The sequence below is a fragment of the Colossoma macropomum genome, unplaced genomic scaffold (assembly GCF_904425465.1).
Source record: "Colossoma macropomum unplaced genomic scaffold, Colossoma_macropomum, whole genome shotgun sequence".
Lineage (NCBI taxonomy): Eukaryota > Metazoa > Chordata > Actinopteri > Characiformes > Serrasalmidae > Colossoma > Colossoma macropomum.
Genome location: NW_023494803.1, coordinates 28,069,712 through 28,096,203, shown reverse-complemented (window position 1 = coordinate 28,096,203; position 26,492 = coordinate 28,069,712). Strand labels below are relative to the sequence as shown.

General features: G+C 41.3%; 1 protein-coding gene across 5 annotated transcripts in view; it reads left to right on the top strand.

Moving 5' to 3' along the window:
• kiaa0586 (KIAA0586 ortholog) overlaps positions 1-26,492 on the top strand; it is a 137,672-nt gene that overhangs the window by 27,745 nt on the left and 83,435 nt on the right. For 4 of the 5 annotated variants that reach the window (XM_036593552.1, XM_036593554.1, XM_036593553.1 and 1 more), the window contains exons 10-12: positions 19,817-20,045; positions 22,976-23,086; positions 24,245-24,456. In XM_036593552.1, coding sequence (XP_036449445.1) covers positions 19,817-20,045; positions 22,976-23,086; positions 24,245-24,456 — 552 coding nt within the window. The remainder of the gene's footprint in view (positions 1-19,816; positions 20,046-22,975; positions 23,087-24,244; positions 24,457-26,492) is intronic. The other variant, XM_036593555.1, reaches the window with a different exon arrangement.

Here is a 26,492-nt window from a genome sequence, read left to right as displayed (position 1 = left end):
TAAAAAGGATTCTTGTTCCACTGCTTTTCTCCTGCTACACTCCTCCCTCTCGCCCACCTTCCTTTTGTCTTTTTGTTATCGATCAAGCTTGCAATTGAAAATGCTGTGCTGCAGCAGACTGTTGTGAAGCCATTTGTATCTGTGTCTCTGTGACCTTGACCTTGCACAACTGATGATCACACTGGGTAAAAGCCATCAGTGTTAATGGTCATGAAAGTTCCATGAAACGGAAACCTCCCTAGCGGCCTTGTGGCAAAACAATGGAAAAAATAAAAAAGATGGTCCGTCTGGCTGAGAGCAAAGTACTCGTTGTCAGTATTCAAGAAGGCTTTTAAAGAAAAAGAACAACACCAGCTGTTCTGGTGAGTCCTACTTGTTTTGCATTAGTCGGGCCTATGTGTCAAGCCTTTGAAATGTCATTTCAGTAAGCACTTGGAGGAATGCGCTCCACCTTTGAACAACCCTAATTAAGTGCTCTTCTGTGAAAACGCACAACCCCCAAAGCAGCCACACCATCCTTTACTTCGTCATTCATCTGCTTTCTTCAGACTAGCCTTCCAGGGGGTGTTTACTGCAATCTAGTCAACCAATACACATTAATCCTCATCATGTAAGAAGATATGATTGACCTTTTGTTGGATCAATAAACCGTCTATGCCCCAGTGATGCCAGCACTCATTTGTTGGAAAAGATTTTCTGAGCTGGCCGACAGTATTGACGTTTCTTCTGGTGGGTTGAGAACTGCAGGTGATTTCTGCACATTAGTAGCACATTGTTTTTGACCTTTTCAGGCTGATTTCATTAAACTAAAAACTGCAGTTTATAAAGCACTGATTTTCTTGGGGGTATAATTAGAGAAAAGATACAACATCTGAAATTCTTCTTTCAAATTAACCTGTTATCTAGTTCTTTCTTTATGCCTACTCTGTGTTGTGCTATCCAGAAATGCTAATATGTAGGAGCATGCTTTTCCACAGAAAAGCCTTTTTTTCGCAAACATTGCAAGAATGGAAAACAAACAGCTACATTCCTGAGATAACATTAATATTTAATCAAACACGTCTCTCATGGAGAACTGCTGAGCAGTCATGTAACCTCTGTAGATACACCCTCGTTATTTTCTGTGCATCTTGTTTCATTTTGTCTTGCCCATTTTGTTGACAGCACGTAGGTTTGTGCGCTCATCCAAGGCTTTAGACCACCTCTGGCGCTGAGCAGTGAGATGGTGATTGGGTAAAGGAGACGTTGTCACTCAGTGTATCTCTGGCAGAGGCCTCTGTGCTGATGATGGTTCAGATGGCTACAGTTGTTGTCACCATCCCCCCATCACCTGGGCTGAGTGCAAATGCCCCCTCTTCAGCCCCCCTAGGCCCATCTGTTGCGTGAATGGGTGCTGTGATGGTGCTTCATTAAGAAGTGTTAGATGTGTCTCAGCTGTCAACAGATGTGCCAGACTTCCACTCACACATCCAACTTTAACTTAAGACATTTGAATAAGTAAGAAAAAGCTCTTGTGATCTGCACACAGGCTTGACTAAATTTGAAAGTCTGAGCCCAATCCCAGAGTTTCAGTTTCATCAATCCATGTTTCGCCCGCAAATGTGTTTTTTGATAGCAATTGTTTCTATGCTGGACAAGCTTTGCAGAACATTGGCAAAAATCCCTTTCAACCTAATGAAGTTAAGTCAGAGTTTATATTGTTGAGGTTCCGTTTAAAATGATACGCTACCAATCTTTTGTAAATGATCGAAACTGGGTTGGCTGGAAATGTCAGTGAATTTCAGAACGAAGAAAGTCATCAGATCTTTCAGTTCAGTTCAATCTTTGTTATCTCTCAATGAAAAAACTGATTTGCAAGCAGTCGCTTACAGTAATTCTATCCACAATATATAAGAATAAGAAAACACATTAAATAAAAGATGGATTCTAAAACAAAACCATACAAGGACAAATTTCTACAAAACAAGACAAAGAGAGCATAACAATGTACAACAGAAGATGGAACATTCACTTATCCCTCTTAACCATCTGATTTTTCACTCTCATAAAATAATATAATTCAAAATTAACAACGCCCTCCAAATATAATTATTAGTGCAAAAACAGAGTTGTGCGCTATCAATACTCATTCAGTTGAATATTTTTTTTATTTCAGCTTTCTGTAAAGCTTCTTCTGCTTCATAATACTTGCTACTAGAGATGCACGATGATACAGAAATGACCAGCATGATCAGCATCAGCAGATAACTGCTTAAAAGAAATTAATGGTATTTGACAGCTCTTTAGATTTGACTGCTACTTTGAATCAATATTTTAAATTAATATTTAGTGTACTGTATTTTAAATGTTACATATCATTATAATGCTAATTACAGTGCTAAGATGTTGTCTCAATTTTTCCTTTTTAGAAATGTTTATGTATGGGTGTTGGTATTGACACTGGCAGATATATCCGTGATAAATATAAGATGCCCACGATTCCCATGTCAGTGTATCCCTGTTTGCTACGAAATAATCCATTTGGGGAAGGAGCCTTGATGGGTGCACTGAAACTGGATAAAACAATGGTCTCCAATTATTTGTGAGAAAAGTATTAAGAAACTGTTTTGGTCACTTCTTCACAGTATCTGTACACCATGTTAAGGGCCAGTAAAGTCTGTCTGAACCCTGCTGTGGTCTGTGGTGCAAAACCAGGCTAGAATGTAACCCAACAGAGACTGTTGGCCACTATTTGCAGAATAACTCTGAACTGCGTCACACTCATCTGTGACTCTTGCCATTGAAGTGGTAGACTAAGTTAACCCCACTTACTTCTTTTATTGCTTTCCTGTTGTTATTGCTAAAATATTCAGTGTCAGCACTTGCTACATACTGAAAATATTAGTTCCAGAAAGTTGGTTTCTCATTTAACACAAATGGGCTCATAATTATGTAGGGTTCAACAGGCCGCAGTCCACATCATATCTGTGCAGATGTTAAAAGCTCATTTGCCTCCTAGTTTTTTTTCTATATGATGTAGTGAAGTGTTTAATTGTAAATTGACTAACAATGATTAGCCGGGCCTTTTCTGACATTTTCTGAAAATGTCATGGCAGTCTGGCATGTAGTGTGGCATGTAGTCAGATGTCATCGCTCGCCAAGACGTGAGAGTGATCAGGGGACTTGGCTTGTACTTTAAATAGAATGCCAATGAGGGAGTGCATGGCTTGATTGGCACTGGCAATATATAATTCAGTTTCAGCCCCCAGGATTCAGGGTGAATCTGTGATCTGATTACTAATCAGAAGACATGGCAACCTCTCCCTCTCCTCCTCCTGCTCATCCTCTGAGGCACGGCGAGACCGGCTCTCAGCTGCAGAGTCTGTCATGAACTATTGCACACCAACCTGGACCATTCAGCAGGGGGAAAAAAAGAAAGATGAGCCAGTTGCCATGGAGACGGAGACATGGAGTGATGCTGATTGGATGCAAGGTCTCTCTCCCTCTCTCTCTTTCTTTTCCTCTCCTGCTCCCTCTCCCAATACTCAAAAGAATTGTATTTTTCTCTCTCCGTCCTCTGATTCCTCTTGAATGACAGGGTAATTTATGTATTATGTGCCCTGTGGTCCAAGGGAACATAGCAACATAGGCATTCAAGATGTGATTATTGTACCATACTGGATGGAGACAAATATTTAGACTTTTTCTCAGTGATGTATGGCTTCAGCGGAACTGTAAAAGACATGCAGTAAGGCACTCGAGTGCCATGCCTAAACAGTCTAAGGATGATCAACTTGATAAAAGCACTTTGAATGTTTTTCTTGCTTTCGCATTGGTGCGGGAAGAACTATGTGAGCTCACACAACACAATTAATTAATTATTATTAATATATTCTTCATACAAATAAAGGTAATGCACTCTAAGTCCAAACATAAATATACATCCCTTCTAATCAGTGAATTTGGTTTGTGAAGCTGCATAGGTAGGACTGAATGATTTGGCAAGATGTCTAATTGCGATTTTCCTGACCAATATTATGACTGATTTTAAATTGCGATTTTTTTTTGTAAAGGCCTGTTTTTTTTTCAGCCAAGATGACCAGCATATCCAGTTTTTCTGGTTTGAACATGGTGCGCCAGATTGCCAGTTAGTTGTGATTGTGTACACAGCACATGGGGGTTTGGTTGTTTCTGATTGGTGTGACTCATCTACAGGTGGTACACAAGCTCTGTGTTATTATGTTAAAGTTAAAACGTGCTAAGACGACATTATGTAGTCTATAATAAAAATTGCATATCTTGCGATTTGAAAATAGCACTGCTTAAAATTGCAATTTTGATATGAAAATGATTCATCTTTCAGCCCTACTTTAAGATGCACCCACTGCTGACATAAACTAAATTGTGCACGCACAGCTTGTATAATCTTAATAGAAATGCATTGAAGGAGATAGCATGATAGAATGAGGTGCGTTGGAGCATCCGGACATGAGCCAAAGGTCACCATGCCCAGTGCCAAGCAGTTTGAATGGTATAAAGCACCCCAACATTGTGGTGGAGCTTTATTCAGTACCTCTGTGATAAGTTGGTGAGATGTTTGTGATCCGGAACTAATCATCCCACATCAGTGCCTGACCTCACTAATACTCTTGTGGCTGAATGCAGTCAAATTCTCACAAAAGTGTTCCACTAGTGTAAAGCCTTCCCAGAAAGACTTGGAGAAGCATGTATCTACAAACAATAGGATGTACAGCATATACTGCAAACATCTTATATGTATTTGTGCTTTGGAACATACTGAAGACCTATGACAATATATTTAATTTTACCATTGATCAAATTATTCTTATTAAGAAATCTCTAGCAAGGGGACCTGGACTTCATAAGCACATGGATATGTTCAAGGGGCTTCTGTGTTAGATTTACAGTGAAACGTAAAGTTTCTCTATTGTTATCCCTCTCAGATCAGACATTTTCCCATGCTGCGCTGTGCCTCTGGGCTTTTTCTACATCCAGCAACCCCACTCTCTCTCTCCCTCTGTACAGCAGCCAAACCAATGTGTTTTATCAATCTCGCCATTGGACATTTCTAGTAATAGGAACCAGAGCCACTGGAGGAGTCTCAGATGGCCCACAGGCCCAGGAAGGAGCCACTAACCTCGGTTCAGTCGGGTGGTTAAGGCCGACTGACTCAGATTGCACAGTATTCTCTCTGTTTATTCAAGATTCTGCTGAAATGTGGGCCAAAGTGTACAGTGCGACCGCTACATTCTTCTAACTTCTCTCTCCCACCCTCTGTGTCCTTGGCACATTTAAAACACATTCCCTGAAAACATGACCGACTTTTCCCAGGTTTAAAACCCATTACTGAAATCCAGCCAGTGGCCAAATGTACCTGTTGCCATGTTTGTCTGAGCTGAAGGAAGATGCATCTCCATAGAAGGAGTGGAGAACATCAGAAGATGAGTCATAGCTCTCAGTTCACGGTGGAGTTCAGAGGCCTCATTCATATCTCTGAATGGTGCCGGCACCTTTTAATGGCTGTGATTTGCTCATTCAGACGCCCATACACTTTATGAGCCACTGCCAGGAGGACTCCTGCTGGTCAAAGGCTGGTATTGCAGGCAGACTCTTACACTTGGCATTTTCCTGCATTTGTTCAGATGTAATTACTTCCTTGTGTTTGTTTTTGGAGTAGCTTATTGCCTTTAATGGGAGATGACTCTGCGCTTTCTTCCATTTCCCTAACTCAGCATCAGAAGCTCTTTATTAATTGGCAGCCTGAAGTCTAGTGTTTAAACCACCCAGCCTTAAGTGTACTTTTAAACATGCAGTTGTTGCAGAGTGGTAATATACTTCAATTTATTTGGCACCCATAAGCCACGTGGGTTACAAACGCTCTCCCAAACTGCCTCCCTTTCACAAGTCATCACCCACACTGACTGGGCCAGATGGCTTAGTCTAATGTACAGCGTGCCTGGTTGCAAACGGCTGCCGTCAGTGCTGGCACAGATGTTGTGCTGTAGAGAGTTGCTGCGCTGCCCAAACTCCCTCTTCCTTCACTGTGATTAATGAAGCTTCCAGCTCACCTAGCTCTTCAGTCAGCCTCCTCAGGCTGCCTCCATCTCCCAGGCCCCAGCAGTATTTCCTTCACACAGCCAGATTTATATGGGGACGTGGTGCATATTTATGAAGTGCGCTCCCCATTTGTACTTACAGGCTTGATTTTCCTTCCATTTACTGTCCAGGGCCTCTATATTAATCATATGTCACTCTCGCCCTGTCTGGAAGTCGCCCCTACCATGCTGCTATGAGTCTTGGAACATGTTTAGAGGGCACTGGAGGTTTTGCAGGACCTAACAACTGCAGTAGGAGCCAAAACTAGTACTTGTGATGAATATGACCATTCTTTCAGCTGGCATGTAATATTACTTCCACCATGAGCTCACCCTGTTGCTCTGTTAGCACTCATGTGCAATACTTTTGTGTGTTGAAGCCAACCTGATGGAGGCAGTGGCTGTAAATGTGACCCTGATGTGACAGAAGGAGGACAGAGAGATATAAATACATGGCCTGTGTTGCTTTGCCCTCTGGTTGACCACTAAGCTTGGCAAAGGTTTACCACACAGCCCAGAGGTCAAACCATCTTAAGGACAGCTAGTGCTTTCTTTTGTTGTGTAGATTATAGAATCACCTCTGCTGTCAACTGTACTGACCTGCGGTTTGCAACTCATTTAGCTCGCCTTTATGCGGTACAGCGCAGACAGAGACTGTTATGGTTATACTGTGGCGAGAGAGGGAGAGAGAGAAAGACATCTGCAGCAAAACGCAGTTTGAAAATCAGCAGCTTGAATAAAAAGGATCAGTACAACAGAGCAAAAAAATAGCTCCATTTTCTCTCCGTTTTTCTGCTCCTAGTCAAGTTTGCCCAAATCTCATCTGACAGAGCAAAGGCTGTGAGGTAAGCTCATGTTTTCGTGCGAGCCGAGCTCTACTGGGGGATCGTAGCTGTGCGTCTGGCCGCTGCGGGTGCTGCTGCTGCGGCGGATCGTTCCGGTCTGCTACCCTTTCAGTCAATGGGCAGGCTATGGGGGAGGAGCGCCGCTGCATGTCGTTTCGATGTGACGAGCCCGGATGACACGGGCAGAAAATAGCCCCCCGTCTCCCTCGCCGAAACCCGCCGGCTCCCTCTCTCTCAGCCCCCGACCGAACCCACTTCGCAGTCTGAGGGAGGCAGCCAATCACAGGCCTCTCTGTTGCTAGGTAATGGCTGGCCGCCCCCGTGCCTGAGCATGCTAATACAGTGCGGTGACGTTTCCACGGTGAGAGGAGCACTCTCACACCACGGATGAGAGAGAGGGAGTGTGTGTGTGTATTTTTATTTTTTTTTAGAAGACAGAGAGAGAAATGTGTGAAGGTATGGGGCAACAAATGTTACTCTGTTCTAGCTGACATTTTTTGAACGTTTAGTGCTATTTCCATACATTTAGTTAGGAATTCTTTTACTGTTTACATCAGTGGCAAGGCTCCAAGAAAAAAGTGAAATACTGAAACAGATTCAAACGTGATGCACACAGTTTACTGTACAACACTGGTGTAGTTTTGGGTTTCACAGTTTGGGCTTCCCTCACCCTTCAGTACATTTTTGCATGGATAAAACGTAAAAAATGCAAAATAAATGGCTACACCTGAGAATTCATTTGTTTACAAGCCCCCTCTTTTTAAAATCCTGACAACAGTGTTCAGTGACCTCACAGAAACGCATATTTCAGCCTATGTTTTTCAAGCCATAGTCTGTCTTTTACGAAATTGCTAGCTTACTTGGCTGCTGAAACGCTGTAGTTTCACAGAGCTGGCATTAGCAAACCTTACTCAGGGTTAGTTAACGTGTAGTGCTACTAGTATGCTAGACTAGCATGTTACGCTAATACTTTTCAGAATTAACATTCAAAATCACAATGAGTCTATTTTACCTCAGGTCATGCCGGCTGTGACTGACTGTCGATACCTCGATCACGAAGGTATACCGGTAGTATCAAAGGTTGGCAGCCCTCTCAAACCAAGCCCTGAATTAGTATTGGCCCATCTTAACCTTACTAAACGAACTGGATGTTTGTCAAATGTGACCAGTTCACATTCAGTACTGTTTCTTACTCGTGGTTGCTGGAAAATTCTGCAGATATTTTGGAACAATATAGTTTTAAATGTGCACAATCTTAAAAAATATTTGTATATGACTTTCAGCGTGATAGTTTGTTAGCCTGTAATGCAACTGAACGCAGTGCCTTAACAAAGCATTGACATCAGATTGGTACTTGGTGTTGGTATTGATATCCTGAGTTCAGATACTGGAATCAATATCAGAGGGAAAAAGTTGGATCGATATATCCCTAACTAGAAAAGAGTACAAAAGTATTTTTTTTGGACTTGGTGCCTATAAGGGAGGGAAAGAGGTTCTGAGGTGAAGAGGAGAAGGAGAGAGAGAAACGAGGAGCGACAGGCAGATGGAGGGAGCGGATCAGAAGGGACAGCAGACTGACTGCTTCCCCAAGGCAAACATTTAGCACCACAGAATGAATCATCGTGGCCAAATTAGCTGGCAGTGGATGGGCTTTTCCTCAGCACCGGGCTGACATATAGATACAACCTGTCTGCCGTTTAGGGAGCAGGTCCCCCCCATACATAAAAGAAGAACAGAAGGGGACCTATCGTCTCTTTTTGCCTCTCTTTTCTTTTCTTGTCCTACTTCTATTCTCCCTCGTTGGTAAACCTCTGCTCTGCCCTTCATTTCCAAACAGCTTGTTAAATAAATGCTGTTTTTAGACAGGTCGGGCCTCTCTCTGAGACACTCCACTCTCTTTCTCCTTTCTGCAGCCGTTAAATCAGCCAGTATCGCACTCCGTCAAACTACTTGGCTTCCCTCATGCTTAAATCTGGAAGCCATTAGAGGTGCAGAGGTGAAATACAAGTGCAACTGAGTGAAAGTGAACTGTACTGTCACTGGAGAGATTTTCCTTTCTTTTCCCTTGTATACCGACCTGATGCTTAAAGGGATACTCCAGTATTTTTAAATGTAGTCCATGTCTGCCACATCTGCAGCGTACGGCCGATTACCACAGACAGTAGTTTTGACACATTGACAGATTTATAGCGAAAGCCAGTGGGCAGGTGTTGAAGTCTAGTACAAGTATGTTGTTTTAGTAAGCACAGGGAAATGTGTCAAAATTATTTGCCATGGTAATCAGTTGTATGATATGGATATGGCAAATAGAGATTCGGTTGAAGAACACTGGAGCATTCCTTTAAAAGACATTTCTGCTTTTCAGCTGCATGCACTGGATCCAGATTAAAAAGAAATATGCTTTGCTATATATTAAAGATATAAGACATCTTGTGTTTGTAGATGGAAAATAGACCAGGGGACAATGTGTGTGATTTGTATTTATGAATGTTTTTTCCAGAGGGGCTACGGTTGAATATACTGGACCTTTATGCGCCTCTCAGGATGCTGCAGGTGTAGCTCCAGCGCAGTGAGAGCCGAGCGGGAGTATGCAGTTGGTTTTGATGAATAAGTATGGCATCAGGGCAGCAAACGACGACAGGCAGCACATTGGAACGGCAGCCTCTATAGAAAACATTGCACACACACATCAGCATGCATAGTGTGTCCACATGCCCCCAGTTGTTATTGGAGAAGAACCTTTACATTAATCAAAAAAATGCATGAGCTCCGTATTAAGGGGGGATAAATATTAATGAGGGAGTGCGGTGCGGGACAGGCGGATGTGTTTTAATAAGAAGCGTATGTGGCGGTGCTGGGTAGGGAGGATGCAGCCTGGGCGCTGGGGCACAGGCCGCTGAGGAGAATACTAATGCTGCTGCCTAGCTTTGTTCCACTCCAGCCTATTTCTCCTCACTCATCCTCGTGCAGCCAGGTTCTCTGGCAAAAACAGGGGCTGTCGGCCAAAAACAGAACTTTAATTTTTTTCCTTTTTGGTAGCTACTGGAAAGAATGCAGAGACAGTAACACTCTTGTGTATTGTTGCTGTAATACAAAAACCTTGTAAGTTCATTTTAGGTTTGTTTTTTTGGTTTTTACACCATTTGAACACTGAACATTTCATGACAAATAGACCAAGAGAAATAGTATAGAATTACTTGAAATAAAATCTCTTTACATTAAAGGGGAATTGTAATGATTTTTAAATTGTTGAAATGTACACAAAGCCTTTCAGAATGGTTTAATGTGAAGTGGTTAATTGTAGAGAAACTTACCAGCTCTGTTTTTACAGGAGTGGTGATAGGAACCAGGGGTTGTGAAGCCTACAAAGCTAAAATAATCATTTTATTTACTATCCTAAAGTACCAGTGAACCTTCCTGTGTTGTCTGGGTTTTATATGTAATGATATTCATAAAATAGTGGTAATTAAGAAAAAAAAAACTTTTCTTTGGGGCCTATTTTACATTAGAACACCCTGTGTGTACCTCTCCACCATGAGTGGATTTAAAAATCATTTTAGTCCAAAACCGCATACAATTTTTTATATAAAACAATGTCTCAGGCATTTGGCAGCATTTTTGTAGCATTTGGTGGATGCATAATGATTTCAGAATCATATTGGTATTGGCAGATACTTGCTTAAAAATGATGAGGCAGATACTTATGTTTGATCGATATTTTAAACTGATGTTTGATGATGTATTTATTGTTTACTGGACGCATGATGTTTAAGTGATACTGAGCTACAGTTCTAAAATATCTACATTTTATTTATTATACTGTATTTGTAACCCTATAGAAATAATTGTTATACTTCTCTGGAATGCTAGTCCAGGTAGATCTAGTCCAAGTTTCTATATTATATAAACGTTTATTTTGGCATCGGCAGATATGTACATGAAAAGTATTGTATATCGGCATTTGCCCCTAATTCCCATGTTGATGCATCCCTATGTTTTCTTTTAAGACAGTAGAGACAATATGCAATTTTTTGTAAATGCTGAAAGATCATTGTGGTGGTGTGTGAGAGTTGTGCATTGTGTTTATGGAGCAGAGGGTGTGTTGGTCTCTGCTGATTTATTTGTTGTGTAAGTGTATATGTATGGGTGTGTGGGGATGTGCTTTTGTCTCTGCTGTTATGTGCAGGCATGTGAGGGTGTTATTCTTTTATTTTCATGTAAATGTGTTTGCACTTACTATTGCATTCTCTTGTGAATGTGAGAATGTTCGAGAACAGCATTTATACTGCCCGTCAATAGTTTGGGGACATCTAGTGATTCAAAGTTTTCATTGTTGGTTTATGTTCAAACATATTAAACATAACATATTAAAGACCAACCAGGTTTATATAAAGGAATACACATTACTGCCTTGAGTTGCTGTGCTTAAAAAATGAAAAGCCTTTTGGGTGTTTAAAACACCTGCAGGATTATCAGTGTTTATTTTCACAACAGTTTGGAAAAGAAAACAGTCAATTATTTAGGCAAAGCCTATTCTTTATTCAAATTAAAACAGTTTGAGCGTTTGCACAATATACTTATATAGGGGTGTGCAGTATGATGTTTTATCGTGTCAAATTATATCACAATACACTTTCCTGAGTAGATCATGGATATTGTCAGAACTGGCCAACTGAAGGTTTCAGTAAAAAGAGAGCATAATTGGTTCTGTTTAATTGAATTTAGTTCAACATGGTTTGTGAAACATTGCATAAAAATCATTGACTCATAGTGACTCATTTCACTTAGAAAGCACATAGAAAAATCAAAGTTTTTTTTGCATGTAACTCTATTAGATAAGTATTAGGAATAACTGTTTGTACCATTGCAGGAGTCACGTTTCAAAAGATATGCCCAAACTATTGATGGCCAGTGTATGGTGAAGATGGGTTTTCTTGCTCTCCAGTCTCTTAGCTTTCAGTGTGGCCGTATGCTCCAGCCTGGCACTCCTCTGGGACGTAGAGCCTGCTGTGTTGGGACTCAGACTAAATGTCAGTACTGCCCACACACTCTGCCCACTGCACCACTGAGCAGCCCAGTCAGTGACCTTGACCCTGCTGAAATGTCACTGTGACCACCTCACTTTGATACTCAAATGTGGGCTGGGAACAGTATTTACACTTGAAGACAGAAGATACACTGTTGGAGTGCTTCAGTTTGGTTTGGTGTTGCACATCCAATACTAGTCAAAAGGAAATCTTAGGATGGGTTTGCTTATTTTTTCAATATTTTCCACATTTTAGAATTAGAATTTCTACAATTTAGAATAGTGAAGACATCATATCTACGAAATGAGACATACGGAATTGAAAGCAAAACTGTGTTTTAGATTTTTCAGAGCAGCTCCTCTTTGTCTTGTGCAGCTTTGCGCACTCTTGTTGTTCTCTCAGGCAGCTTAATGAAGAGCCACTTGAAGTCTTGAAGTTCCACATATGCTACATATAAATACATCAAAATGTATTTAAGATTGTGTAGATTATGATTATTCAGACAAGAGGATCCAAACTTGGGTCCAGACTGGTACTGTACCATTTTATGTTCTGGCAGTAGGATTTATTTTCTTCTTCGTTTATTCAGTATGACAGTATTACATTGTTACATAACCGTCAACCAAACATCCTTTCTCTTGCAACAAGGTAGCATGAAAAAAGGCTGCTAGTAAATTCAGTTCAAGCCAGGGGGTCTCACGGTGTGTAGTCCGTATCATGGTGCGAGTGAAGTCTTAAGGGATTGTAAGTAGAGTGATTGGGCAATGAGCCTCATAACTTTAGGTATTGCAGTCAGCAGCACTCTTCTCTCCTCCAGGCCCAACACCTGTCCTGTCCAGCAAAATTGCTTTTAAATTACATTTGTAGGATTCTTCCCCAGATTCCCCTCTCTATCATTGAGAGAGAAGGAACGAATATCCATTCTGGATATCCAATTTCAGCCTGCCCTGAGCTACAGGCCCTTTTTTCAGCCTGTCCTCTTCTGTAAGCAGGGTACTGTTTCCCTTTTCTCCTCTACTACTCTTTTTTAGCACTGACATTCTTTAAACCAGGTGAAAATCCTGGATTAGTATGTGTATCACATCACGCTACATCAGGATTTATCATACTGCATCATTTAACACTTCCCATTGAGATCTCCTGTCAGAATTGCTATTTGCAATATCATTTTGAAGTACGACCAAAGCAAACCAGCACGTCCAGACGTGCTGTGTAATGATCATCAGTGCTGAAATTATGAGGAGGTGGGAATAGCATGGCAGGACTCCCTGCAAAAATAGAGATGAATGAGAGTGAGGGATCTTTATTCACTTGTGATGAGCCGTTTCTAGTGTGGCTCCAGGCATCAGGTGGTCAGCTCCAGCAGTGGGTGCCCAGGCCACATCTGTCATGGTTGGGCTCTTCCAAAGCTGCCTGCACTGGTGTGTGTGTGAGATGGCATTTAGATGAGAGAGAGGGTCACCCAGCAGCTGTGTGGTTGCTGGCCAGCTTGATGGATGACGGCTCCTCCTGCCTAATGTAAACCACAAAAAACAGCCATGCAGCCTAGACCACAGTGACAGACGCATCCTTCTACTTCTCACCAAAGCACTGCTATTGCGCCAGTGGGTTTTGGTAAACAAGTGATTTAATACTGTAAACTAGATGTGGATTTGTTTCTGGTAGATGTTTTAAGGTGAACATCCTACAGACATTAAAGCCATTGTGTTGTAGATGATGTTTTATGTTTAGATGTTTTTGCAGTGTTGTTCGGTTGGTGTCTCATTAGCCTGCTGCCGAGTCTTTGAGTACCCCTGCACTAGAGATTGGCACTATGATGATAATGTTATTGCTATTGTTACGATGCGTTTTAAAATATATTATAAGTATTGTCAGTACTTTTAGAACATTGAAGAACTGTATATATCAGTAAAAACAGATTTAGACCCTGTAAATCCTATAAAGTGAGCCTGTAAACAAAAAACAATATACTCTTACTATTATAGCCTCTAATTGTTGTTGTTCATATAGCTTTTGCATCCTGCTTTTGTTAGTTTGCTGCTCATTAATTCATAGGTCTCCCGCAAGCACTGTCCAATACAGTCTGCTAAAGGTATTGCTTTAAGAGCCATATTTAAATAAGAGGGGATCATAGCAACATACAGCAACATTGAGCTTCAGCGTGCACTGCTACAGATGGTTCGAAGGGTCAAACTAAGAAAATGTGTTAACGGCATTAAAAAATTAAGTCTTAAGTAGCATTAATAATTTGTCACGTGAATGCGTTACCTTTTGAGAGCCTTACTCTTACTAAAACCATATGTCGTGATACATATCTTGTGCATTGTGAAAATGTCTTCAAATATCATGATGTTATGTTTTTGCCATATTGTTCACCGTTGTATCCCAATCCCAATCCTGATCCTGGAGTGCCCACGCACTGCACATTTTAGCATTTTTCCTACAACACCCATATTAAGTTCATAAAGGACTTGTGAATTAGCGGAGTTGTGTGTACAGAGTATGGAAAATGTAAAAGTACTAAAGAGCCAGGTGAACACTAGTCTATTGCATAGGTCTTTTTCACTGTTATCCAACTCCACATACCCACCCACACTCCCACAACCGACCCCCTGTCTCTGTGCTTACCATCATCATCATGTTTTACTACTGTGGCTGAACTTCCAGCACTTGCACGAAAGGCTCTGCGAAACTGCCAGTGTCATGGATTTTTATAAAAGGCATCAGTTTTATGTCTCTCGCCCTGAATAATGATCAGGCCTTAGTGAAACAGTATGCCGTCCTTTTTCCAATTTAAGTGAGCAGACAGAGGCCCTGCTGTTTTTTTGTTACTGCTGTCTCCCTCTCTCTGTGTGTGGCACCGTGCACATCAATGAGTACCTGCACTGACATTTACTCGCCACCTTATGAATGGAATCTGAACTGGCAGCATCTGTGCACACACAGCTTTTGAAGCTCTCTCTCTCTCTGTCCTTCTCTCTCTCTCTCTTACTCTCACTCTCTCACTCTCTGCCATGGTAACCGGAGCCTTTTTTGCGCTTCAGTGCAGGGTACCCTGCCCTTCTTCCTTTTCCAGCATTCCTCTTTCTTTTCACTTCCTTTCAGAGAGAGTCAGTCTCTTCTCTCCTCTCTGCTCTACATACCCACTGACAGACAAAAGGAGGCGGAGAGAAGAGTTAAATAGGAGAATTTTTTCCTTTCTTTTAAATCTGTGCCCTATTTTTGACTGGGCTTTGGGGTGGCGGATAGAGTGTTGTTCCTTCTATAAAAGGAGGGGCTGCTAAATCTCAGGGAATTCAATCTGCCATGTCCTTGCATGTCCTCTTGAGGTTGTATGTGTGCACTCTTGAGTTGAACGTTAGGTGGAATCCTGATTCTTATCTTGAGGAATGACTGCAAATGTGTGGCACACTGATAACACTGGGTGTTCTGTTGAGAAGGGACTAAAAATCAATAGTGAAATGTGAAATGAGGATATTCCAGCTCATAACTATTAAGTATAATCAGACCAGTCTTTTCTATTGATTGCACGCTCATGCTTACAACGCAAGCAGTTCAACTAGGGCTGCTTTGAAAATCCACCATCTCTTTGCTATGCTATAAAAAGGACACCTGTCCTGCTTTTTAATGACCCTGAATCTGTCTCGCCAGCATGTGCCTAGAAGCTCGTTAATGGCAGCCTGTCCACAAGAGATGAGCTCAGAAATACCAGCAGAATTCCCCGTCTTTCTCCTGAGAAGAGGAGACATTAGCATAGCATGACCTCTACGGGGGCATTCTGCTCACCCTGCCTGCCTGTATCTACACCCTAATCAATTTGAGTGAGATCAAAAAGCCTGGCATCTCCTCCGTCACTCTCCCTCTTCAAATGGATTAGCTCCTTTTTGTGGCATCTTAAAGCTGATTGAAGGCAGCGTGCTGTGTGGAATACATTAGGGCACCCACCGCGCCACACACCACCTCTTGGGGCTTCATGTTTATTTATCAGCCAAGCCTCCCTAAAAGGAAAAAAGCAGCCGCTTCCTCTCGGCGCTTCCTGTCAGCGGAGGAAACCTGAGGACAGAATGGCTTCTCTGATGAGACGATTGTCTAATGTGTGAGCCTGTAGTGCTGTCTGTCTGCTTAGCTGCAGATCAAACGCAACATGGACTTGGGTTAATGCTGCCGTTTTAACATCACACACTTAACCTTGAGAGAATTCCAGCATTTTGTCTATAATTCATACCTTACACATGCAAACAATTAAGAAGATTGCATGTGATGATAACAGGCCCTGTTAACTGTACGTGGGCTGGGAAAGCACATATATCTCCCTCAGAGGTGAATCTTGGGTATGCTTGTGTCATGCTGTTCTGTCATTACGCTCACTCCACAGCCAGATTTGTTCCACTGGAGAAGAGGTAAAGCATTACATTGCTCTATATAAGCACTGGTTATTCTGTACATGTAATGCACAAATGAGTGATGTGTATTCATGTCTTGTCTAAGGTTTACAGGAATTCATCTGAAAGAAATTTGATACACTCCTGAAGGGCTTTGATGGCGATCCACTCATACCTGTATTACAAAGGACGGGATTATTCTCTGCGCTCTCCACAGTGTTCTCTGTCCACCTTCAGCCTTTCTGGTTGATTTGAACTGAGATTGTTCTGGCTGCTCTTTGAGTGCAGAATGAATGTGTAGCTCTGTATGAGTAGACTAGAGTGGGATGAATAGACCTGTGTGTATGGGAGAGAGTGAAAGAGTGTATGTGTATTCACAGAGCTTAGTTAACGGAATAGTTCTGCAAAAAATTCTCATTCACGCTGTTTCCCTAGGGACATAGCAATTAGGGATGCACGTTATAGGAACTGTGGGCCGATGCTGATATCCAATATTTTTCATGTACATATCTGCCAATGCCAGTAGAAACATGTAGAAAATGTAGAAATTAGGAAAATACCTGGATACTGTATCTGGATGAGCATTACAGAGAAATGTAACACTTATTTGTATAAGGTTACAAGTGTAGTAGGCAGCAGTTAGTCGACAGAGAGTCTGCTTTTTACTGCAAAGAATGCCCGATAACCGCCTACCATTTCATGAAGGTTGACTAGAAAGCAAATATCTTGCTCTGAAAAGCTTTTTTTGTCATGATCTGCAGTGCAAGTAGCTGTTTGCTATTGTTGACTTGAGTTTTGCTGGAAAAACTTTATTTCCTGTTTGAATGATGAAAATAGCTGAATGGAAGCATAAATACAGTAAAATAAAAAAATGCAGATATTTTAGCATATTTGCCAAGATGTTGCCGAAACTTTCTTTTCTTCCAGAGTGCAATAAATACATCTAAAAATCATTTTGAAACATCATATGTATGTATCTACCTGAAGCAAATAAATTTTTAGGCAATTATCTGCTGATATTCATATGATTCCAATATCATAATGCATCTTTAGTAACTACATAGCATTGTATCAAATTGTATCGCAGCATATTGTATTGTTTCGTAGGACTGTCATATTAGCATTAGCCACTAGCTTGCGTTAGTTTGACAATAACATATTAGCTTATTTTTAGAGCATTAGCCTAATCTGTTTCAAATACGGTATTTTTAAAATGTTAAATGTTGTATGAAAACATTAACATATTAATGTAAGACACATTTTCAGCCACTCCTTATTTTTGCTGCGTCAAAGATTGTATCAAATTGAACATCTTGTTTTGCATCAAATCAAATAATACATTTTGTGATTTGTTACACCCGTAAATCTCCCACTTACCCCAATTCTAGTCAATCTGCTAAGACATATTTGGTGCCTGTGGCCCAGTTTTGCACTGGAGCTACAAGGCAGATGTAGCTAACAAGTAATGGAAGTTTGAACGTCATTTACATCAATTAGCATTGTGCAAACTGCAATCTAAGTAATCACAGTTATATCAAATCTTGTTGATTTGATGTCACGTAAAATAAACATGTTTATGTGGTTTCTGACTCTGTATGACATACAGTTATCTGTAAAAATGGATAAAAGAGTGCTTAACAACTTGATGACGTGTACATGATTTGGGCATGCAGTTTGTTCAGTGCTAATTGGTATCATACAAGCTTCCATTACTTTTTATCTACAGTAGTCTCCTGCAAACCTAAAAGGTTAGGGTACAAATGTAAATGTATTTTTTTTGCGAAACTGTTCCGTTAAAACAGCGTTGGTTTGGGAAATGTGGGGAGCAGCTGACAGGGTGAGCGGCATGTCATTGTGTTCGGCTGTTGCTGTAGGTTGAGCCCTGCAGGCTGGGTGCTGTCTCCGTCTCTCAGCTACGACCTTTAGCACTAGGTAAAAAGCTCTGGGGGCTTAATTCAGGTCAACCTCCCAGCTTTCTTGTTTTTCTTTTCTCCTTTCATTCTTTCATTTCTCTCTCTCTCTCTCTCTCTTTCTCTCTCTGTGCCCCTCTTCCTCTTCTTCCTCTCTTTTACCCTGTTTTCACCCCTCTCCATTTTTCTTGCCTATTACCTATATTTATGCTCGTTCCATACTTATTCTCAAATCCATATTTGTCCCAATTCCATCTCAAGCAATCTTTAAGTCTAGACAACCTGGCAAGTCATGACGCTGGCCATGTTTCTCTGCCAGCTCCATTTAAACAGTATCCCCTCTCTAAATAAGCCACTAAGAGCAGTTTATTTTTCTCATATGTTCATTCTCACATGACTGACTTCCTTTGTTTATATTGCTGAGGAAGGACGTGGGCATGGTAGGCCGTCAAACTGCGGAGGTGTAGCCTGATCCAAACGTGTTAGACAAACAGCCTGCGAGGATCAACAAAGGGACATCAACCGATATTACATTTAATGGATTTGGGCGTCGTAGCATTGAGTGTCCTGAGTGTAACAGAGCTATTTCGTAGTGTCTGTGGTACAGCAATAGCTGCATATGCCCTGTGAGTGACAGGTTTGGAAATCATTTCTAAATGGCCTCTTTTTCTGTCTTCCTGTCAGAGGCGAAATCGCCGCCTGCCTAAAAAGTGTCTTTGTATCGTTTCAAATCGGTTAGCATGATGTCGGCAAACGGAAAGCGTCTCCGTGTGATTAATTGCCCGGGTGGTAGACAAGCGCAACAGTGTTGGAGACATGGAGTTTCACCGTAATGTTAGATGAATTGGCAACCTTACACTATGAAAACAGTGCAGACTGAAGGCCCCTGGCTAGAACCTGGTGAACCCCCTCGCTCAGGGCCTCCGGGCCCTCTCATTACAGCGCACCGCCATGCCAGGATAAATACATATTTCAGCTTCAATATTAGCTGATTTCAGTTTTACGCCTAATACCGCTCATGCAAAATGTAGTGTAAACACTGAGCTATTCAGACAGACAAAGGAGAGTGCACGCAGAGGGCAGCTCCAGCGCTGCTGTCCCAGCACTGTTTGAGGGTGTAGACTGAACATCCTTATTGCTAGATGGCCCCAGTGTCCTTTAGCTGACCTTCATATTCATAACGGCAGCTCCCCCTCCCTAATTCCCATCTACTGTGGACTGTGCAATTGATTTTTTGCTGCTTGAGTGCTTTCTAAGGTGCAATTGATTTGATATGAAGACTCCCCAGTCCCCATCCACCCCCAGCGTTAGCCATGGTAATGAATAGCTTCACCATTCCACGTGTATCCTCAGACCTCATAATTCAGCTTTCGAGACACATAGATAGCATAAAAAAGTCAAGAAAGGAGCTCCTGCAAGTCTGGTGGTTATGTAACCATGTTCTGTCTCTGTGCTCATAGTCTGAAGATACTACCAAAACTAACAGCATTGCACACTGCCTGTTTTACAAATGTACTGCAGGCAGACATGACTCAACTTAATCTTTCTTTTTTTCAGAGAAAACCAACCAGAAGCATTCATCTTCTCCACTGGAAGGGGTGAGCCAGGGGAGCAAGTTGATGCTTTGACCAAGCCCCCTGACAAGCAGGACATCCAGGCAGGCCTGAAGGACGTGACCTCTTTGACCCATGAAGCTCTAGAAGGCTCCAGCTCAGCTGTACAGCAGGCTAATGCCATGCTGCAGGATCTGAGCAAAATCAAGAATGAGATGAGAAACTTGCTCCAGGTAAGCATGTCTAATCCACTCAAAATTGCAGTATATGAAACTTAAAATCCCAGACGTTAAGAGTTAGTTTGTTTTCCTGTACTGTTCAAATGTTATTGTGGAATGACATATTTGATTGTGTAGTGATTATGTAGATTATGTAGTTGATTATGTACTTTTACAGTTGTGTTATATTATGAATCAGGAGCTTTCAGGACAGTGTTTTTTGTCATATTAATTGAAAGCTCCAGCAGAATTTTCTACTTATTTTACCTAAGTCTGAGAAATAATTAATATAAAATTACACCATGCTCTTATTGCCGGTGATATTTGAAGCTTCTACCCTTTTTGGCCATTTTTTGGTTATTTTTCTTTGTTTGACCCCCAGGTGACATTGTCTCTGTGTAAAAATTAGATTTATAATGATAATGGTCACAAACTATGTTGCCCTTACTCTCAAGCTATTAATGACATCACAAATTGTCATTTTAGAGAACAGCCATAGTTGGTCAGGCTAGATCATTCAGCACAGTCCATTCCAATATCTGGTTAGTCGCACACACTAGGAGGGAAAGGCACTGTCCTTCCTATTAGCACATTCAGTGCCATGTTGATTTCTCTCCTCACATTGATCAGCAGGTTCCTTGTCTCCTAAAGCAGGACAATGTCATTTCCAGTATTGTGCTTCAGGAAGTGCTAATCTAATTGGAGCAGGGCGCTGATGAAATCAAGCTGAGACTCCGACCCCACGCCTTGCATCTCGGTGACCAGACAGCAATTTTCCAATTGTTTCTTTTCTTTTTCTCCCTTGCTAATAAATTACAGCGCTTCGTTCTACCGAATGTGCCGCTGCCTGTTTCCATCTATTACAGTCACCCCACCCTCTCCCTCACCGAGCCATTGAGTTTCCAGGCACGCCTCGGCTGCGGCTGAAAAATTCCATCAGCCAAGAATAATGTAACACAAAGCAAATGACACATTAGCATATAATTGAGGATGCAGGATTTGAATGCTCTTTGGCCGCTGACAGAGAGGCCCAGGAGTGTGTGTGTGTCTGTCTGTCTGTGTCGTTCTTGGAGCTGAGAAAGCCTAGTCAGTCTGCACTCTCGGCACCTGGCCTGTTTTAATGGAATGTCACTCACATGTATTCACTGCACAGTGAGGAGCCTTCTCCAGCCCATGACAGATGTGTGTCCCTCACTGACCTGACCATTCCAGATGCCACATGTCGTCGTGACGAGGAATAAATTAGGGATTAAAGGATCAATGGGCTACAGATTGTGATCGGCAGATTTCTGTTGTACATTTGTGATTGGAGATGCTCCTTCCATCTGCCTGATGAATGGAAGCTGATCTGTGGTGCAAAATATTTGAGCCAAGTTGTGTTAGCCTGTTGGCCTACTGTTTTTTGTGGCAACAGTTGCTACCATAACCTGTTTAATTTACAGTATTTGGTATGATCATTCATTTACATTTTTATTTGAAAATAATTTAAGACCTATATATGTTGTCAAAAGTTGCACCACAGTCCATTACTCTGGGTTAGCTGTATGGGTCATTATCTAAAGCATTAATAATACAATTTAATACACCTTTTTGTGTTTGTACCTTGGTAGTTAAAGAAATGATTCACTGAAAAAATCTAATTCATGCAATCTTTCCCTGACCCCAAATGTGGTTAATTTCCTTCTTTAGTTTTGCACTGGAGCCACCAGGCTAATGAAATCGAAGTTTATGTTGCCTTAAATTAATTTTGCGTGACGTATAGCAGGTAGTATGTTCAAAATCTGTAACAATTCATTTTAGCATGATTTTGCTACTGTCAAGTGAACCATTCCATATCCATGTTGAACTAAAAAATTATGCAGACCATTGATTGATCAAACTAAACTATCACAGAATAATCGCACAGCGTCACTCGAGTCAGAGGACTCCTATTTCTATTAAAAAAAAACACCCAAAACACTTGCTAGCTCTTATCACTCTCTGTGACTCTTGTATAAAACCAAATGCTGCAAGAAAAGTATGGTTGAATTTCAGACTCCTTCATTTATGCTACTGTTTACTCTAGATTTGCATGAGAAATCATGTGACCACCACACAACCTACAGAGAAACCAGCCTACTTTCATGGTTCTGTTACGCGATGGGAAATGACACATGTACTCGACCAGGGTATGGATAGTTCTGGGTGCAGATTAATAACCCTACCACGCTGCACCACAGCAATAGACTTTTACAGCCATTACTTTTTGGCTACATTAGCCTTGTAGCTCCAGTGCAAAACTAAAGAAGCAGTCTTTGGACAGAAATTGTGTCTTGGCTGATCAGCTACGTTTATGGTAAGGGGAGAATTGTGCAAATTTCATTTTTTGATGAACCAATCCTTCTATACCTGGATAGATCGATATTGGGCAATTTTTTTTTTTCACAAAAAAAATCATAAATCAAGTCAGCCTCACAAAATGTTCATCTATCCGGTCTTAAAAGAAACACTGAAGCATGAGAATAGATTGATGCACTTGATGCACCCTACTGTACTGTACTTATGCTGTAGCATAATTATATTTGTGAATGCACAAACATGAAGACACACATATATTAATGCTTATATTGTTGCTGTCCAAAAAAACAAGTATCTTCAAAATAGTAAATTTACAGGAGAAGGCAGACGCGTTCTTTACTTTCAGTATAAGCTGATGTGACGATTCATTATTGCAAGCAATTCTGAGCATTTCTATTGGTCCGTTCATTGTGAAATTTTCACACAAAGTAAAGGACAGCTACCCTGCTCTAATGAAGTAGAAAAGCAAAAATTGAAAAAAATGCAGATACATGTTTTTCTTTGGACAGCGACGATGTTATTTCAGTCAAATCTAGTTTTTCTGTTGGTTAGTAATAGCAGCTCACTTTTTCAGTCCTCTGGCTCTCTGTGCTCACGTTCTCTCTCAGACTGCTGATGCATTTCCTGTGAAGAGTGCCGAGGCGAGTCGTAGCAGCAGGAGCAGCCGCCCCGCACCCCCCACCCTGCCCTCTCCTCCTCCCATACCCCCTGTCTCCATGGTACGTTCCCATAGCAACCCCAGCCTCTGCAGTACCCAAGTTACGAGCCTTTTTACTCCATGCCGTCTGCACACGCTGTCCACAACAATCTTACAGGCACAATGGCACCTTTTGTATCCTTCAGTTTCAGCGGCTGCTGTTACACAGAGACTTTACAGATAAATCAGCACCGTTATCTCTCTTTTACACCTGGGCAGAGAGAACCAATGCACAATGCCTTTAAAAATACATATCCATGCTGTGTCACACCTCTCCAAACACAGCAAACAGCCATTTGCAGCTTTCCTTTTGTCAAGCATGTTTTTATATATATTTTTTTTCCTCAGGGGTCTATAATTGCTACCATGACTTGAGAGGCTTTACTACAATTGTACCATTTGTAGCTTTTCAATGAATAACGCACATTCTGAATTATGTGAATTGGCGTATTACACGTTTGAACAAAAATATCCATTTAGTCACAGATTTAACTGATGTCCAGCAAATTTGCTGATCCTGCCTTGCTTCCGTGTAATATGGCTAATTTTAAAGCTTTTGAAAGCACAGCCTGTGGAATTACATGGAGGTGTAGCCTCAGAAAATTGCTGGCGAGTACCCGCAGTCACTGAGGGTTTGATAGGAGAGGCTGAGGGTGGAGAGAGCCGTGTCAAGGTGAGGAGGGTGTGCTCGTCTCAGTAATGGATTTATGGAGCTCCGATAGATTTATATTCAGGGGAGGATGAGAGCTAGAGACAGCCAAGGTCCCGCAGCTCAACACACACTCATGCTCGCTGAGAAGGAACGTGACAGGCTTGCTATTGGGGGAAAAATACAGGGAATAAGACAGCCCTGACATAAGGCTAACATGGGACTCAGATTGCATTTATTCTAGTGTTTAAGTTGCATTCCAGTTCTTTTTTTGGTGACAGCCAGTCAAGCCTGACTCAATAAAACAATTAAGGACCTTTTCTACATTTTTCCCAATCTCTTTTTTTCTGCCAAAACATTGTCACTTCCCTTAATTACTCCATTTGTTGTTCTTATCACAGCTGCATTCTCTGTCCATTATTTGACTATCAAACATGCTAAAAGCAGTTCTTTTACAAAGACTGTGCATTTCTTTTTCATTAAGCTACTGGCTTATGACTTATACTGTCTTGCTCACTGTTTCTCTCCTAGGGTGATGCTGTCACTTCTAAGGCTACGCCGCCGTCCTGTCCCAGCGTGCTGCAGAAGAGCCAGCCGCCCGCCTCCCTGTTTGAAGATGCGGGGCGAGTCCTGAGGCAAGTCAGACACAGCCGAAAGGTTCTGGAGGAGAACCTGCAGGCTGTTGTGAGAGCCAAGGATGGAGAGGTCCTTCATACACAACTAGAGGCGCTGTCCAACAACAGGTATAATATCCAACAGTTCTCTGTAGCCTTAATATGAAATGATGAGCAGTTGCAACTGACCATACAGTTTCAAAAGTGTTCAGCCAGGGGATTTTTGATGGTATTGAAAGAATGTCAACCCAATGCTCAAGCTTTATTCTCTACATCTCAACAATGAACAATCCATGTTCTTGACATTAGCTAAGGAACTTTACAGTTTTGCTGAATTTGTTTTCCACTTCTAAAACTTCTGGCTGTGCAAATGCGCTCAGGCGTCAAGCCCTGTATCTGATGTTGATTGACAGCTGGCCTCAGAGCACACTTGAGGCAGGAAAGGGCTAAGCCAAACGGAACCATCAGCATGATTGGCGGCTGTCAGTGGAGCCCTTTATCCAGCTCAGCTCAAGCCCGCATTCTCTCACTCTGTAGACTTCACCTGTGAAGGCAAGGTCTTGTGCATACCTTCTAGGTCACCTGCACTGAGGACATTTTAAGGGTGTTTTATGATTTCAATACAGTATCAAAAAAATGAGAAAAAAATTCACCATTCAAGGTGTATCATTAGTTCGGTATATGTTATGTTTCATCGCTGTAAGTCAGAGAAAATGTAGAGGTTAACAAACAGGGACGTGGGAAGTGGGAGTGCTGAGGGTGCTGCAGCTGTCACAATTTCAGGACTGCAACTGCAACAATAATAATAGTAAAAATAATAATATAGAGATCTGAACTTGTTAATAATTTGAGCATAGCAAAGACTCATGCATGCTTGTTTTAGAGTGGAGTTTGAATTTTCTGCTATGTGTGTATGTATTTTTCTGAATCTGCAGTAGCCTTGCTCTGTTTAAGTTAACGCTGTTTTTTCGCTTTGGGGACACGCCACTAAAACACACGCAGGTTAAGGTTCAAAAAGAGGAAGTGTAAGCTATACAGAGACAGAGGCCAATTCTAAACCCCCAAGCACTCTAATACTGTTTTTATACTGTTTTAAAAATCATCTAATGTAAAAATTTATCAACCGTATCTTCTACTCAGTGTAAGTTCCAGCATTAAATGAGCCACATATCGAGAATCTGATTGGTTGCTACTTAGTTTGTATAAAATCTGTCTAGAATTAGAGAGCAGGGAGGGTGTGCATCTGCAATCTGATGTATCAGTTATATGTATGTATTGTCATCTCTCGCCTTATTATGGTGTAGTATGACGCATTCTATTTAATGTAAAGTATCAAAAATTCACATGTACATAAAAAAGGCAAATAAATTTGGATGTTGTCATCATTCATGTCACAAATATGCTGCTTAAACTTTCAGCACCCCCAACTTAAAACACCTCCCTGCTAAGAATTCATTGAACAATTCAGTGCTTGTATTATTAGTTATCTATCAGTTAGTTATACTTTGCTACTCCAAAAGACAAGTGTGTGAACATGAGAGTGATGCCAAGGATGTGACTGAGAAAGCAGAGATAGTGCTGCTGTATCACTAACTAGGCTAGGCTAGGTACTAAAGGACAGCTGGATTATTAGTTATTTTTAAAAAACTTATTATAAGTTATTTTTTTAAAAAAAAAGGAGATACAAAATGATATAGAAATGTAATCCTGTGTCATGCCCCTCAGCCTTGTCTCCTGGATATCTTATTTGCTGTCTTTTGTGGAAACGTTGGAAAAGTTGTCGTTGATTACTACTAGGCGTTTACGTCCATCCCATGAGAGTTATATGGGGGAGAGGTGGGCGGGGCTTATGCTGTGCACACACCCACACGCAGATGACCAGGCTTGCTCAGAAACCTTTGGAATTGCTATTTTATTATTGAAAATCAAACTGAATTTTTACCTCATCAAAAATCATGTCAAGCTTGAAAATATGTATATCGTTGTAGTTCTTATACATGACATTGAATTAATTGATTTATTTTTCTTCTTTTTTTCTTGTTATGAAACTAAAAAAATGGTTGGGACTAAAGGGCTATCATCAGTCCTAGCTTTAGAAAATGTTACTTGCTGTTCTGCAAAACATATAGAATTATTGCTTTCGTGCCAGCGTGGGCTTTTCAGGT